The sequence below is a fragment of the Budorcas taxicolor genome, chromosome 20 (assembly GCF_023091745.1).
Source record: "Budorcas taxicolor isolate Tak-1 chromosome 20, Takin1.1, whole genome shotgun sequence".
In the NCBI taxonomy this organism is placed as follows: domain Eukaryota; kingdom Metazoa; phylum Chordata; class Mammalia; order Artiodactyla; family Bovidae; genus Budorcas; species Budorcas taxicolor.
The window spans coordinates 11,388,769-11,403,272 of NC_068929.1; the positions used below are offsets into that span (position 1 = coordinate 11,388,769).

Genomic DNA, 14,504 nt, shown 5'->3' on the forward strand with positions numbered 1-14,504 from the left:
CAGCTCCTTCCATTCCATCTAAATTCTAAACCACTCAAGCTTTGAGGCTGAGAACTTCCATGCTGCTGCTGCTGCTGCTGCTAAGTCGCTTCAGTCGTGTCCGACTCTGTGTGACCCCATAGATGGCAGCCCACCAGGGTCCCCCGTCCCTGGGATCCTCCAGGCAAGAACACTGGAGTGGGTTGCCATTTCCTTCTCCAATGCATGAAAGTGAAAAGTGAAAGTGAAGTCGCTCAGTTGTGTCCGACTTCGAGACCTCCATGGACTGCAGCCTACCAGGCTGCTCCATCCATGGGATTTTCCAGGCACTGGAAAATTTTCCAGTACTGGAGTGGGTTGCCATTGCCTTCTCCGGAGAACTTCCATAGGCATGTTAATATATAATGTATTTTTAAAATGTAGTTTTCTTTGGCTGTTATACTTCTGGAGCTAAAATTTTAGTAACAACACAACAAATCATCTTGATTTTGAAATAGAACCAGAAACAGACTTCAAATTTGGTTATTTTCCTTGTCTGTTGTGTCAAAGCAGAGCAACTTTGATGTCCCATCAGTTTAATTTGCAGCCATGACCACACAAGCATCTTTAAAACTATAATTCACACAATAAAAATATAGAGAAGATCTTTTATTATCTATCCACTAGACATCACTCTTGGTACCGATACCTGTTAAAGGTTTCTAACCTCCAGCTGTTGTTTATCAGCGCAACCCAGTGATCAGCACCCAGTGACTGCTGCTTACCACTCCTTTCTGAGCAATTAAGTCCCTGTCAAATATTCACTCAGGCACATATTTATATATACTCATATGTGTGTTATTTTATTGTTATTTTGATTCATAATCTTATGTGTAAAACTGGACACATAATCAGAGGTCTAAGGCTCAACTTGAAACAAACATTGCCCACACCATTGTTTTATTCCTTCCCTACAATGCCCACTCAATGTAACAATTATCTTAAATTTGGGTATTTTTCTCTTCTTCATTCTCATTTGACACTCTCATGAAGAATCCTCTTCGTTCTCACTACCTAAGGAAAGTAATGCGTGCTTAGTCACTCAGTTGTGTCCAACTCTGCAAGCCTATGAATTATAGCCCGCCAGGCTCCTCTCCAGGGGATCTTCCCAACCCGGGGCCCGAACCCAGGTCTCTGCACTGCAGGCAGATTCTTTACCATCTGAGCCACCAGGGAAGCCCTAGGATAAAATGAAGTCAGTAAAAATGGGCCTAGTCCCTCATGAAAATAGACTAAAGGATGAATGGATAAGAAGCGAAGACAAAGACACAGGGTCTCGCACACACGCACACACACACAGAAATATGTACGATCATATCATACACAATAGAACGACTGTTCTAGGGACATTTTTACAAGAAATTATATGTAAGGTCACTATAAGTTACCTTGTAGCGCATAAGGTAAAAATAAAAATAAAACAAACATAAAAATAAAAACAAAGAGCATAAAAATAAAACAAACACCTCAATTTGCTGCTCTTTGATGACCTAGATGGGTAGGATGATGGGGAAGTAGAGGGAGGTCCAAAGGGGAGGGGATGTGTGTACACATAACTGATTCATGTTGTTGTACAGCAGAAATTAACAACATTGCAGAAACAATTATACACCAATAAAAAATGAAAAATAAAATAAACACCCATCAGCCCACTCAACTTGAAACAAACACTGGCCACACTTGTTTTATCCTTTCCCTACAATGCCCATCAATGTAGCAAGTATCTTAAATTGGGGGATTTTTATCTTCTTCATTCTCATTTGTTTTTCCTTATTGCTTAAGCACATTATACATGCCCTACAGTAATAGATTGTTTTTGCATTTTATAAATGAGCTCTAACTGAAGTATTTTGTGGCTCCTTTTTTGTTCTACTTCATGTTTCTAAGTTGCATGTGATTATGCAAGTAGATGTAGTCACAGTTAATTCACTTTTACTACCGTACAGTATCCCATTATGTAACTATAGTGTAATTTATCTTTTCATCCCTACCATTTGGGTTATTTCCTACTGCAATAAATAGTCTTATACATGTCTTTCAGGACACAGAACTAACACTGCTGGGTCATAATATATATGCACATCCAACTTTACAAGAAAATGCCAAAATATTTTCCAAAGTTATTATACAATTTTCACTCATATCAACTGTATATAGGAGTTTCTATCATATGCATTTTCACCAAAATATGGCATTATTACACTTTATAAAAGTTTTGCTTATCTAGTAAGTATTAAATGGTATCTCATTGTGGTTTTCCTTTATTATATTTTTGTCAGTTTTCTTATGTATCTTACTTTCAAGTCATGAAATATAAAAACCTAAATGGAGGCAAATTTTGATGTAGAAATAAAAATGGTGGGGAGCAATAACAATAAGAAAATAGAATTTTCCAAGTCCAGCTACAAAGTTCTTTCATTTTCTACATTTTCTCTCTAGAATGTAGTACTTTACCTTCTTTTCTTTAGACGACTTTGCTCCTTTTCAAATCCTTGAAGACCAAAAGAAAGATTCAAATTGGAAGCATATGAACTAGATGATACGAAAGGCGCTTGGGCTTCCGTGTGTGACGTCACTTCTGTGCTCTTACTTGGTGGGTGTGTGCCAGCACTGGCTTCAGTGTGTGACATCACTTCTGTGTCCTTACTTGGTGGGTGTGTACCGGCACTGGCTTCAGCAGGAAGGATGGCTTTGCTGCTCTCCGGCCCCAGAGAAGAATCCATAGATTCAAGACAGGTATTCGCAGGGATTCCCTCTATGTTAATATAGTTAATGTCCAAATCACCAACCTGGTAGTTGAAAGAAAAATATTTGCTGAGCAAAAGCAGGAAAGATTGGCTAAGCAAAGAATACAGTTTTCACAATTTAAAGACCCTCCAACTTATTTATCTTTTTTGGGTTTTCTGTTCTTGTTTTTCTTTATGTAAGCAAAAGGATTCTTACGTGATATACTTTTGTTTACTTCCTGCTCTCCCATAATTCACAAAAGGAAGACGACCAAGTGTTTTATAAACTGTATTACAAAACCAGAGACTGACTATGATTTTAACATTTTATGAACCACTGACTCAAAATTAGGGGAAATGTTTTAAATACTTGAGACAAAAACTAAAGAGTAGGCATTTTAGCTTACAAAATATTTTATAGGAACCTGGGAAACCAAGTTATTGGCAGCCGCATAAATCTGAGTCTCCCAAACAAAAAGAACAAATAAAGCTACATAAGATGTATGGGTTTAGCGTAACTAGAAGACAGAAAATACCCCAAACTTCAAATTACATGTAAATACTAAGCAAGAGAGTTCCAGAAAAACATCTATATCTGCTTTATTGACTATGCCAAAGCCTTTGACTGTGTGGATCACAATAAACTGGAAAATTCTGAAAGAGATGGGCATACCAGACCACCTGACCTGCCTCTCGAGAAACCTACATGCAGGTCAGGAAGCAACAGTTAGAACTGAACACGGAACAACAGACTGGTTCCAAATAGGAAAAGGAGTGCGTCAAAGCTGTATATTGTCAGCCTGCTTATTTAACTTCTATGCAGAGTATATCATGAGAAACGCTGGACTGGAAGAAACACAAGCTGGAATCAAGATTGCTGGGAGAAATATCAATCACCTCACATATGCAGATGACACCACGCTTATGGCAGAAAGTGAAGAGGAACTAAAAAGCCTCTTAATGAAAGTGAAAGAGGAGAGTGAGAAAGTTGGCTTAAAGCTCAACATTCAGAAAACGAAGATCATGGCATCTGGTCCCATCACTTCAAGGCAAATAGATGGGGAAACAGTGGAAACAGTGTCAGACTTTATTTTTTGGGGTTCCAAAATCACTGCAGATGGTGACTGCAGCCATGGAAAGATGCTTACTCCTTGGAAGAAAAGTTATGACCAACCTAAATAGCATATTGAAAAGCAGAGACATTACTTTGCCAACAAAGGTCCATCTAGTCAAGGCTACGGTTTTTCCATTAGTCATGTATGGATGTGAGAGTTGGACTGTGAAGAAAGTTGAGCGCCGAAGAATTGATGCTTTTGAACTGTGGTGTTGGAGAAGACTCTTGAGAGTCCCTTAGACTGCAAGGAGATCCAACCAGTGCATCCTAAAGGAGATCAGTCCTGGGTGTTCATTGGAGGGACTGATGTTGAAGCTGAAACTCCAATACTTTGGCCACCTGATGCAGAGAGCTGACTCATGTGAAAAGACCCTGCTGCTGGGAAAGACTGAGGGCAGGAGGAGATGGCAACGACAGAGGATGAGACGGTTGGATGGTATCACTGACACAATGGACATGGGTTTGGGTGGACTCTAGGAGTTGGTGATGGACAGGGAGGCCTGGCGTACTGCGGTTCATGGGGTGCAAAGAGTTGGACATGACTGAGCGACTGAACTAAACTGAAATACTAAACATCAAATCTCAGCCAGCAACCTGTCATACTCTTGCCATGAGACTTTGCGGTAGGGAAAGGACAGTCTGGAAAAATCTTCACGGGAGGGAGTCAGCAGAGGGTCAAAGACTGATCTAAAATCTTCACCAGGAAGAGAAAGTACTGCCTCCACTGGATGGTATGAAAAAACAGTCCCAGTTGGGGACCTCCCTGTTGGTTCAGCGGTTATGACTCCGATGCAGGGGAACACAGGTTCGATCCCCGGTCAGGAAGCTAAGATCCCACATGCTGCTGAGCAACCAAGCCCATGCCCTGCAACTACTGGAGCCCAGATCACAACTAGAGACTCTGTGCGCCACAATGGGAGAGCTCGCACGATCCAACCAAGACCCAACGCAGCCAAATAAACAGTCTATTTTTTTAAGTCCCAGCGGATCAAAACACTTGCCCTAAGGAAGTGCTGGTGATCTGAAGTGGTGGTCATCAAAAGGCATCGCTTCTGAGTGAGAAAACAGTAAAAACAAAGAGAGCAGCACCAAAAACAACCTGGAATGTATTCTTCAAAATTATCATAAAAGACAGACTAAGGAACTGTCCCAGATTAAAGAAGACTAAAGAGACACAACTAAATGCAAGACATGCTAGTGAATTTTCTTTTGCTACAAAGAACATTACTGGAACAATTGGCTAAAACTGAATGATGTCTATAAACAGCTAATAGTAGTGTGTCGATGATGATTTCCTGATTTTGGTAACGATACGGCTTAAGTAAGAGAATACCCATGCTTTTAGGAAAATACACCATGAAAGACTGAGGAGTAAAAGGGCATCATATTTTCAATTTACTCTCAAACTAATTAATATTTGTATACATATCTTAAGCATTTACAAGTACACATATACATATACAAATACATACTCAGAATCATGAAGTAAAATATGGTAAATTTGGGGGATTTTTTTTTTATTAAGAGTATTACAAGAATTCTTTGTACTGAATTATACAGGCTTGAAATAATGTCCAAATAAATTTTTTTCAAAGTAGTTTATATCACATGAGCTTCCTCATCAGGTAGCTTGATAACCTTGAAAAGTCATGGAAAACAGGACGTAAATAAGCTAGCAGTCTTTTCAGGTTTCCAGGCCAGATTGAGGGAGATGAAGAAAATTAGGTAAGATTCTTTCCAGATATTGCTAGAAATTATTTTCAGTATGCAGAATCTGGACTCCTTATGTTGTCCTTGCTATTCAAATGGACATAGGAACAGTAAAACAAATGATGTAATTATACTACAGACTACACTACACCAATATAAGAAACCACGTGACTTCTAGCCAGATGTTGATTTTCGTTTCACTGCACAAATTCAGCAATCTTTTACTTCATTTCAGTTTACCAATCAGGCTGCTTGAGTTCTCTCTGGATGTATGTTTCACATTATTAAAGCAAAACTTCTCTCACTCAAAGTACTTCCAAAGAGAAGTTATATCCTATCCTCATTTTTGGTTTAGAAGAGTTTTCCATTTTTAATGTATCTTACAACATACAAAGACACAGTCTGTCCCCACAAATGTTGGGTCAAGTACAATTTTAGCTTCTGGAGGTAAATGGAAGTACTGCAATATTCACTGAGGAACAGAATGAAAAAATAATGACAAATGTATTTAAACACTGAGAACATGCGGCAACAGAATAAAACCATTAAAATCGGAATGTTGCTAGAGCACAGTCTCACCTTGCATCTTAAAAGAATGTCCCCGAACTCCCACTTTGTTCTAAACTCTGTGTCTCATCCTAGATTTCTATAACTAGGGCTGACATTCAGCTGCTTTACACCAAAAGAAATACACTTGTTGTTGAGAGCTGATGTCCATTCTGATTTTTTGGTTTTTCTGTCATTTTGAATATCATTCTAATCTATGCTATTTATACTATGCACTTAATGTAACAATTTCTCATAACCAAAGGAAAGAGACATTCAACCAGTGGGCAGAAATTAGCATCCACTAGACAGAAAAAAAAAGTTTACATCAGAAAAAAATATCTATAAGTAATAGATACAATAGGGTACAATATATGTATACTAACAACAACAACCCAAAAAGGACAAAATAGATCACTGTTCAATGAGCATATACATAATGCCTCTTATGTGGAGATCAGGTTTTAAAACCAGGAAATAAGGCAGAAATTATGTGCTATCAAAATTACTCTTGAGAATCCCTTAAATCTCCCATAAATTAGGGCATGCAGAAATTTTCAGATCTTTAACTATACTTAAATTTTAAAAATATTAAAATGTGAGGATCACCAAGCTACAGGAAAGGACTAAGAATAAATCCTTAAGTAGATACACATCCAAGCCATCTGTCTCTAAGAGTTTTAACTCACAAACTGATAGACATCAGAGAATGGGTGGAGAATTCTAAAGGGTTCCAGCTTCCCTGCAACATGACACTATTCTGTTTTAATACTAAAGCTCTATATCCTAATCACACACTAATAGGTGTGTGATGAGGATTAAGCAAGTAATTTATGTGACAGTCTCACATGGGGCTGGCATCAAGCTCTCGCTCATTAGTGTCTGCTGGATTTGAATACAAATATTACATAATCAGGTCAGAGAAGAAACCGGCCTCCCAAATGTCATTTCCTGTTTTGGCCCCATGGATAAGTTCCCACATTCTTCTCCTTGCCAGTGTCCTAAGACCCCTCCCATGGTGCTTCTCAGTAGAGGGTAAGGTGTGCTGGGTTCTCAAGGAAGGACCTACGTCAAGAGATCGTATGATGAGACTCCACAGCAACATCACCTGGGCTGCTCTCAGGCTGGAATTTTCTGAGGATACAACAATGTGCAATGGCATTCTGAGATGCGCACATTTTTAAAAGAGGACAGATGCCCCGAGCGACAGCACTCATACCTCACCTGATCTATCACCATGCAGTTAGCGTAGATTTCATCACCACCATTCAGCATGTCAGAGAGCTGGCCAGCAGCAAGAAATGGGGGGTGCTTAGATTTTTTGAGGGCATCAAAGGAATGATCTAGAGAAAAAATGAAAACAGGGCAAATAAATAGAAGGAATTTATTTTACAGTCAAGCTTTACCATCTTAACCAAACCACAAGAAAAAAATCAAGATGGCATTTTGCTGTCTTCACATAACAAGATCAACAATGCAAGCATTTTCTCTTCTACATCCAAACCCTCTGTTAGCTAAAACCTTTGTAAAGAATGAATCATTTCAGATAAAGAAATATGTGCCCATTTCAAGTACTATTTTTCCAACCATGAAAGATTTTTTTCATTTTTTTTTAATTTTACTTTATTTTACTTTACAATACTGTATTGGTTTTGCCATACATCAACATGAATCCACCACGGGTGTACATGAGTTCCCAATCCTGAACCCCCCTCCCACCTCCCTCCCCATACCATCTCTCTGGGTCATCCCAGTGCACCCGCCCTAAGCATCCTGTATCCTGCATCGAACCTAGACTGGCGATTCATTTCTTATATGATATTATACATATTTCAATGCCATTCTCCCAAACCATCCCACCCTCTCCCTCTCCCACAGAGTCTAAAAGACTGTTCTATACATCTGTGTCTCTTTTGAAAGATTTTTGTAAGAATAAATTGGGTTTTTGGTCTTCAATTCTTAACACTAAACTAAAACTCATTTCACTTTATAGCATGGAAGCATTAGTGATCACACTGGAAGCCTCGGATTCCACTGAAGTAGTCAGGCTCCAGACCCTTTCCGAAAGGACCCTGGATAGGACACAGTCTAGCCGTTCATTGCCTGCTGAATATGTATAATCTCATACAGAGAGAGTTTTGTTTCTGTGTTTACTACAGAAATGTTTTTGCTTGCTTCCCATGTTCTCAGGTTTGTTCCAAGCAGTCAAAGTCGCTCACAGTTGAGTCTCAGAGAGTTGAGATGTTACTGTATTTGTGAGGAAGATAAAGAGTGAAAGTTGCTCAGTCCTGTCCGACTCTTTGTGACCCCATGGACTATACAGTCCATGGAATTCTCCAGGCCAGAATACTGGAGTGGGTAGCCTTTCTGTTCTCCAAGGAGACCCAAGGATCAAACTGGGGTCCTCTGCATTTCAGGTGGATTCTTTACCAACTGAGCTATGAGGGAAGCCGTATATGAGGAAGATAAAGTTGAAGATAATAGAACATTGTCAAGTCAGAATGCCTCATTTTTTGTGACTCTGGCTAACTTACTTGATCTCCAATACAAAGTATCCTCATCCATAAAGAAGCAGATAATTACCATGCTTTCTTCATAGTGTGGTTATAAGGATTAAATGAGTTCAGACAGGAGAAGCACTTAACACATGCCTGGCACTTAGCAATTGCTCAATAAATATTGTCACTGTTATATTTGATATTTTGTTATTATTAATGGTGATTTACTTGTTCAGTGTGAGGTACAAGGTTATTAATACTAATCATAGTGTATTATACTCACAGTAGATTCTCAATACCTGTAAATGACTTTAATAAGGTAGATTGAAAGTTACAGCCATAGCAAATGCCATCCTCACTGACATTCCGGTAAGGTTTCTTGAGTGGGTGCAAAAGGGTTAGTGCTGCCTCTGCTCCATCAGAAGTGGCCCTAATCCTACCACCCATCTTATTTATGTCATGACTTAAAATCCAGGTAAGCCCATGGGAGTGAGTTGAGAAATGAAAAAACATAATAACTGTTGCACTAATATACCAGAAGTAAAAAAAAGAAAAAAGAAAGAAAAAAAAAAAAACTCTATTCTCATGGAAAATCCTGGACAACAATATAAAATTCAAATATAAATATGTATGAGCCAAATGGCCCTGGCCTCAGATTCTACATCTAAGTATACATCTACCCTACAGAACAGTGAAGTGAGATTTCATTAAGCTTCTTGAGGAAATATACAATGTAAGAGCAAAACTTCATGTCTACAGTGTCTTGTTTTATCAAATTATTTAAATAGCTGCAATATAACATACAAAACCCATAAATACTTCTTACGTATAATTTTTATGATCAATTACTATACATTTTCATGCTAATTACAAAAAAAAAGCATGTTCTAAAGGGTATAAATCAAGAATCTGACAAATCTCAATGTGTTCTGAAGAAAATATTTGCTCATTTATCATTTTCCAGAATGTTTGAAAAACAATCATAAATAACATGACCCTCTGAGCTGTAATTAATCCAGCTTAACTGCTCTACAATGTCTTAAGTTCACAGACTATAAAATAGCTGTCTGGGGAGTCTGGTCATGCCCCTTTTAAAATATTTTGGTCATGGCTAAATTAAGACTTCATTGATAACGACTATCTAAGAACTAACGTTACACTCAACTAAACAGTTGCAAACAATTGATGGATTTTCTATCTTAAAAACATAGAACCAAATGAAATATTACCCCAAATTGTCTGGCGCCAGTGAATGCATTGCCATTTAGCCAATACTCAAGTTCTTAATTACCAAGAGAGCAAGTCCTATGTTCAAAACTGACCCTCACATCTCAAGGATGAGCAGGACCAAGAACTACTTCCGTTTTCATATACACAGGCATAAAGTCACTTAGATTCAATGTTTCTTCCACAAACACATCTACCTGGCCCAATAAAGCAGATCAGGATGCATACAGAGGGGACACGCAGCAGTAAAATAAACTTAAAGATAGCAGAGCTACTTGGACCAAGTTGGTGTATAATTTGTTTCCACATGATTAATTTGATCAGTATTTTAGAAAATGATGTAATTTGTTTACAAAGACATCTATAATCTCTTATCTGTGATTCTGAAATCTAGAAATCTCTGAAAATCAAAACTTTTTTTCTTAAGTTTGGTTCAAAAACATATTTCGTGACCTGAGCTGAACCACATGGGGCCGTGTATTTATCTTTATTTATCCCACTGTGCATTCATATATTTTCTTGCAGAAATATTGTAGTGCCTGATGACGGCACTTCCTCAGTGTCTCCTATGCAAGTCATATCATACATAACAGCTCTCTGCCCATAAGACCTGAACTCTTTGAATTCCAAGACAAATACAGAAGAGACCGCAGATCTCTATACAATTAACCATAGCAGAGGCTATTGTTCTTTAGTCACCAAGTCCTGTCTGTCTCTTTTGTGACCCCGTGGACTATAACCCGCCAGGCTCCTCTGTCCATGGGATCTCCCAGGCAAGAATGCTAGAGTGGGTTGCCATTTCCGTTTCCAGGAGATCTTCCCAACCCAGGAATCAAACCCACATCTCCTGCATTGGCAGGTGGATTCTTTACCACTGAGTCGCCAGGGAAGCCCTTAGCAGATATGAGACCAATATTTCCCATACTTTTGCCACTCCTCTGTGAAATTCACCATCTTGCCATGTCTACATGTCACCTATATTATTATATGCTCTAGTTCTTGTTTGTAGATTAACTCATCCCTTTCCTTTGAATACAACTAATTTTCATAGAAAAACCTTATCCTCACTATAAACAGAAAGCCAGTATTTCCTGTCAAAAGTAGAAGAGAACTGCACATACTAAAACAAGGAAACACAGAACAATGAAACTACATTCTGACCAAACACAGTTGCCTATCAAAGTTGGGGATCTTCAGAGCCTGCTCTCTGTCATAAAGGGAGATCCTGAAAGATTTGGGAGATGTTAAAAGGGCAATGGTGCCAACTGACTTCCTCCTTGAATCAGACAGTTAAAAGAAAACGGAAAAGGAAATACCTGCCTTACTATGTGACTCCGAGTCATCTAGTGTTAGGTTGGGACACCACATCAAAGATCAACAGCGGCCAGAGATCTACCCTATACTTTGGACAACTGGCCTAGACCTTGTCTTCATCCTGTCACTTAGGCAACGATAGTAAGCCTTGTTGAGGGAGGGCACGACTCTACAAAATCTTAAAATAGTAGCAAGAAAGGAAAATCTCCTCTCTCCATCTGTCATCCAAAACCTGCCACATAGATTTTCTGGGTCACACACTGCAGTATTTATAAAACTGGCCCCCAAATCCTTTGCAGTATAACTCCCTGAAGCATCCATAGCCTCCACTTGCCAAAATATATCAAAAGATAACAGGACCTAGAAGTGAATACAGACTAATAACCCAAAAGAGGACACAGACTTACCAGACTTCCACTCTTTTATTAACTTCCACATCAGTCACTACAAATAAGGAGCTGCAGACCAGCAGAATAAGATTTATTGTGGAAAGAAAAGAGTCTTATACAGTATCTTCAAATAAACATCAGTTACATACATTCATATTAAAGTGATTAATGCTCTATTGCTAGTTTCAGTTCAAAGAAAAACCTACAACAGTTTCATTACAAAAAAATCTTATCAAGATTTTCAAGATATACGATTTCATTACTTCCATATGTAACCACTTCAATAGTGAATTAAAGGAAAAATTATTGCTCCCCCTGCAAAAAAAAAAAAAATGTCCTTCAGGTCTTTCTTCAACGAACATACAGAAATAATTTACAATAAAAAAAATCAGCTCTTCGTCCTAAATGAATGCTGTTTTGTAAACAGTTTTTCTTAGCAAAAAAACTAATTATAGAGTTTTGCTGATAGTATCAATTTTTAGTATTTGGTAAACTCATATTTCAGAGATGGTTTAAAAGTAACAAAAACTCAATTCCCATCCAATAGCTGCCAGTTTTAAATGAGTAAAGAGCAGTGCATTGCAGTCATTAAGAACAGGGTCTTGGAATGCTTGGATTCAAAGTCCTACTCCACCACCTATTAGCTGTGTGATGTTGGGCAAGTTACTTAACCTCTTCACACCTCCATTACCTGATCTATAAAATAGGGATGACAATACATCTCTCTCATCGAATTGCTGTATGTATTAAATGGTTTAAAATTTAAGTGATTAGAACACAATCTGAAACAAAGGATTTTAACCTGACACAAAGTAATGCTTGCTCTTATTAGAAAAGTAAACGAGGTTATATAGTTTTGATTCTCTCATGGAGTTTTGCGTCTTAAAAAAAACAAAACAATTTCAACTTTGGTTATAACGTGACACATATAAAACCAATCCAAGGCAACTGGAATGCACAAAACATTCTATTTACTACATGAAGAGCTCCTAAAATGTTTTAACTCTTATTTCCAGATTCAGCTCACGTTAAAAAAACGTTGCCAAGTTCATCCTGAACACAGTAACCAAAACAACAAACCCAACCTGCGCATGAAATTTACCTCCAACAATTTAAGGATGAGATCTTACGAAATGGGAGAGATTATAAGAGCAGGACAAACAGAGCATCAAGTCAGACAATCAGAGACAGCATTTCTCAAGAACAAAGGGAAGGTCTCAGAAACTACGATGTTCCAACATGATGAAGTGGACTCGGGCCAGGTTCTCCCTGCAGAACGCCTGGAGGATAAACAGTAACTCCAAGGGGATCTCCAGCTCTCTCTGCCCCGCACCCCCCTGCCCTTTCTTCTCACTGCTCTGTAATGAGATCTGCGGGACGTCTCCCTGAAGCAGCAGTCTTCATCGGCACTTGCTCACTGTACTAGACGCTCTAGTGAGGTGATACACAAGGGACGGCTGGAAACACATTCACCTGGAGCAGGAAGGAGAATTGGTGCGAGGGGCGGGGGGCAGGAGGAGAAGGGGACGACAGAGGATGAGGTGGCCGCATGGCATCACCGACTCGGTGGATGTGAGTCAGTGAACTCCGGGAGTTGGTGATGGACAGGGAGGCCTGGCGTGCTGCGATTCATGGGGTCGCAAAGAGTCGGACATGGCTGAGCGACTGAACTGAACTGCACTGAGGCCGGAAAGGCGGGTGCACTCCTGTTCTCTGACACTGAACCTGTCCCCGCTCTGGCAGAGAAGAGTTAAGAGCATTGACCGGTCTACAGCCTCTGCAACCCGACTTCTAATGAAATCCAACTCTCCCTCAAGAAGCGAAGAGCCTAGTAGGGAGTAAGGGAAAGCATGGCCTATTTGCCTGGTTACGTAAGAGACCCACACCAAGACATAAACAAACCCGACTACGGCAGCTTCTGCAAACCTGCTGCTGACCTGGTTTGACTCACTCTGGGCACCAAGCTCTCACTGCTAAAGGCAGAACAGGGCCTCTCAGTTCACCTCTCCTGTGTGTGTGTGTGTTTCTCTCTTTCACTCATTCATTCGTTCAGTTTTGTTTTAAACCTAGAAGCTTATGAACACAGCAAGAGTTTACTGAGAATGACTAACCATCACAAAAAACAAAAGCAGGTAAAGCTGACTTTTAAGGTCAGTTCCCAGCACTGCACCTAACCCGTGCCCTTCCCGTTACAGAATCTGGAGGTCAGCTCTCCTTCTGTGACCTACAGCAGCCTCTGATGCAGATGATTGCCTTTTTGCCCTCTTCTCTCTCTCTCTCTCCCCCTGCCTTTCCTTCTCAGTGTCCCCCATCGTCTAGATTTGGCAAGCTGCAGTGCTCCAGGGCCAATCCTCAAACCTCTTTTCTTTCTCTCCGCACTCACTCTCTAGGTCCTCTGACAGCACAGCATCACGTACCACGATAAGATGACAAGGCCCAAATTTCCACCTCCAGCCCAGCTCTCTCCCTGAATGCAACTGCCTCCTTGGTACTGCCACTGAGTTGTACAGCAGCCATGTCAAACACAACAGGTATGAAACACAACTCACCATTTCCCCTTTTATATCAGCTCCTCCCAGTAGATAGCAACTCTTGCACGGTTCTCTTTCACAACCTGTAGACCCAGAACCTGACCTTTCCTTATCACTCCACTACTACCCAGGGCACCACCGCCACCTGTCAAGACTATCACAAGGCATCATCTCCTCACTGGCCACCTTCAAGCATCTGCTTCTCTGGCCTTCACAGCAGAGGCAATGCACCTCTCTCACAGAGGAAATCAAATTACGCTCAGCCTCCGCAAAATTTTCCAGTGGCTTCCCACCTCATTCTGACTTAGAGCCAGACTTTACCACAACCTACTGGCCTGGGGCCCCTTTCCCATGCTGAGGGTGGGGAGGCTCCCACACACTCAAGCGATTCTTGGACACAAGCTGAGTGTCCTACAGCTCAACTCAACTCT

The 14,504-nt window shown here is 39.9% G+C and overlaps 1 protein-coding gene across 1 annotated transcript in view; it reads right to left on the reverse strand.

Moving 5' to 3' along the window:
- The window catches only part of ARHGEF28 (Rho guanine nucleotide exchange factor 28), a 133,524-nt gene that overhangs the window by 103,379 nt on the left and 15,641 nt on the right, over positions 1 to 14,504 (reverse strand). Inside the window, exons 2-3 of the mRNA XM_052659172.1 lie at positions 7,339 to 7,457; positions 2,473 to 2,807 (exon numbers count right to left, since the gene is read on the reverse strand). Of these exons, the coding sequence (XP_052515132.1) occupies positions 2,473 to 2,807; positions 7,339 to 7,457 (454 nt within the window). The remainder of the gene's footprint in view (positions 1 to 2,472; positions 2,808 to 7,338; positions 7,458 to 14,504) is intronic.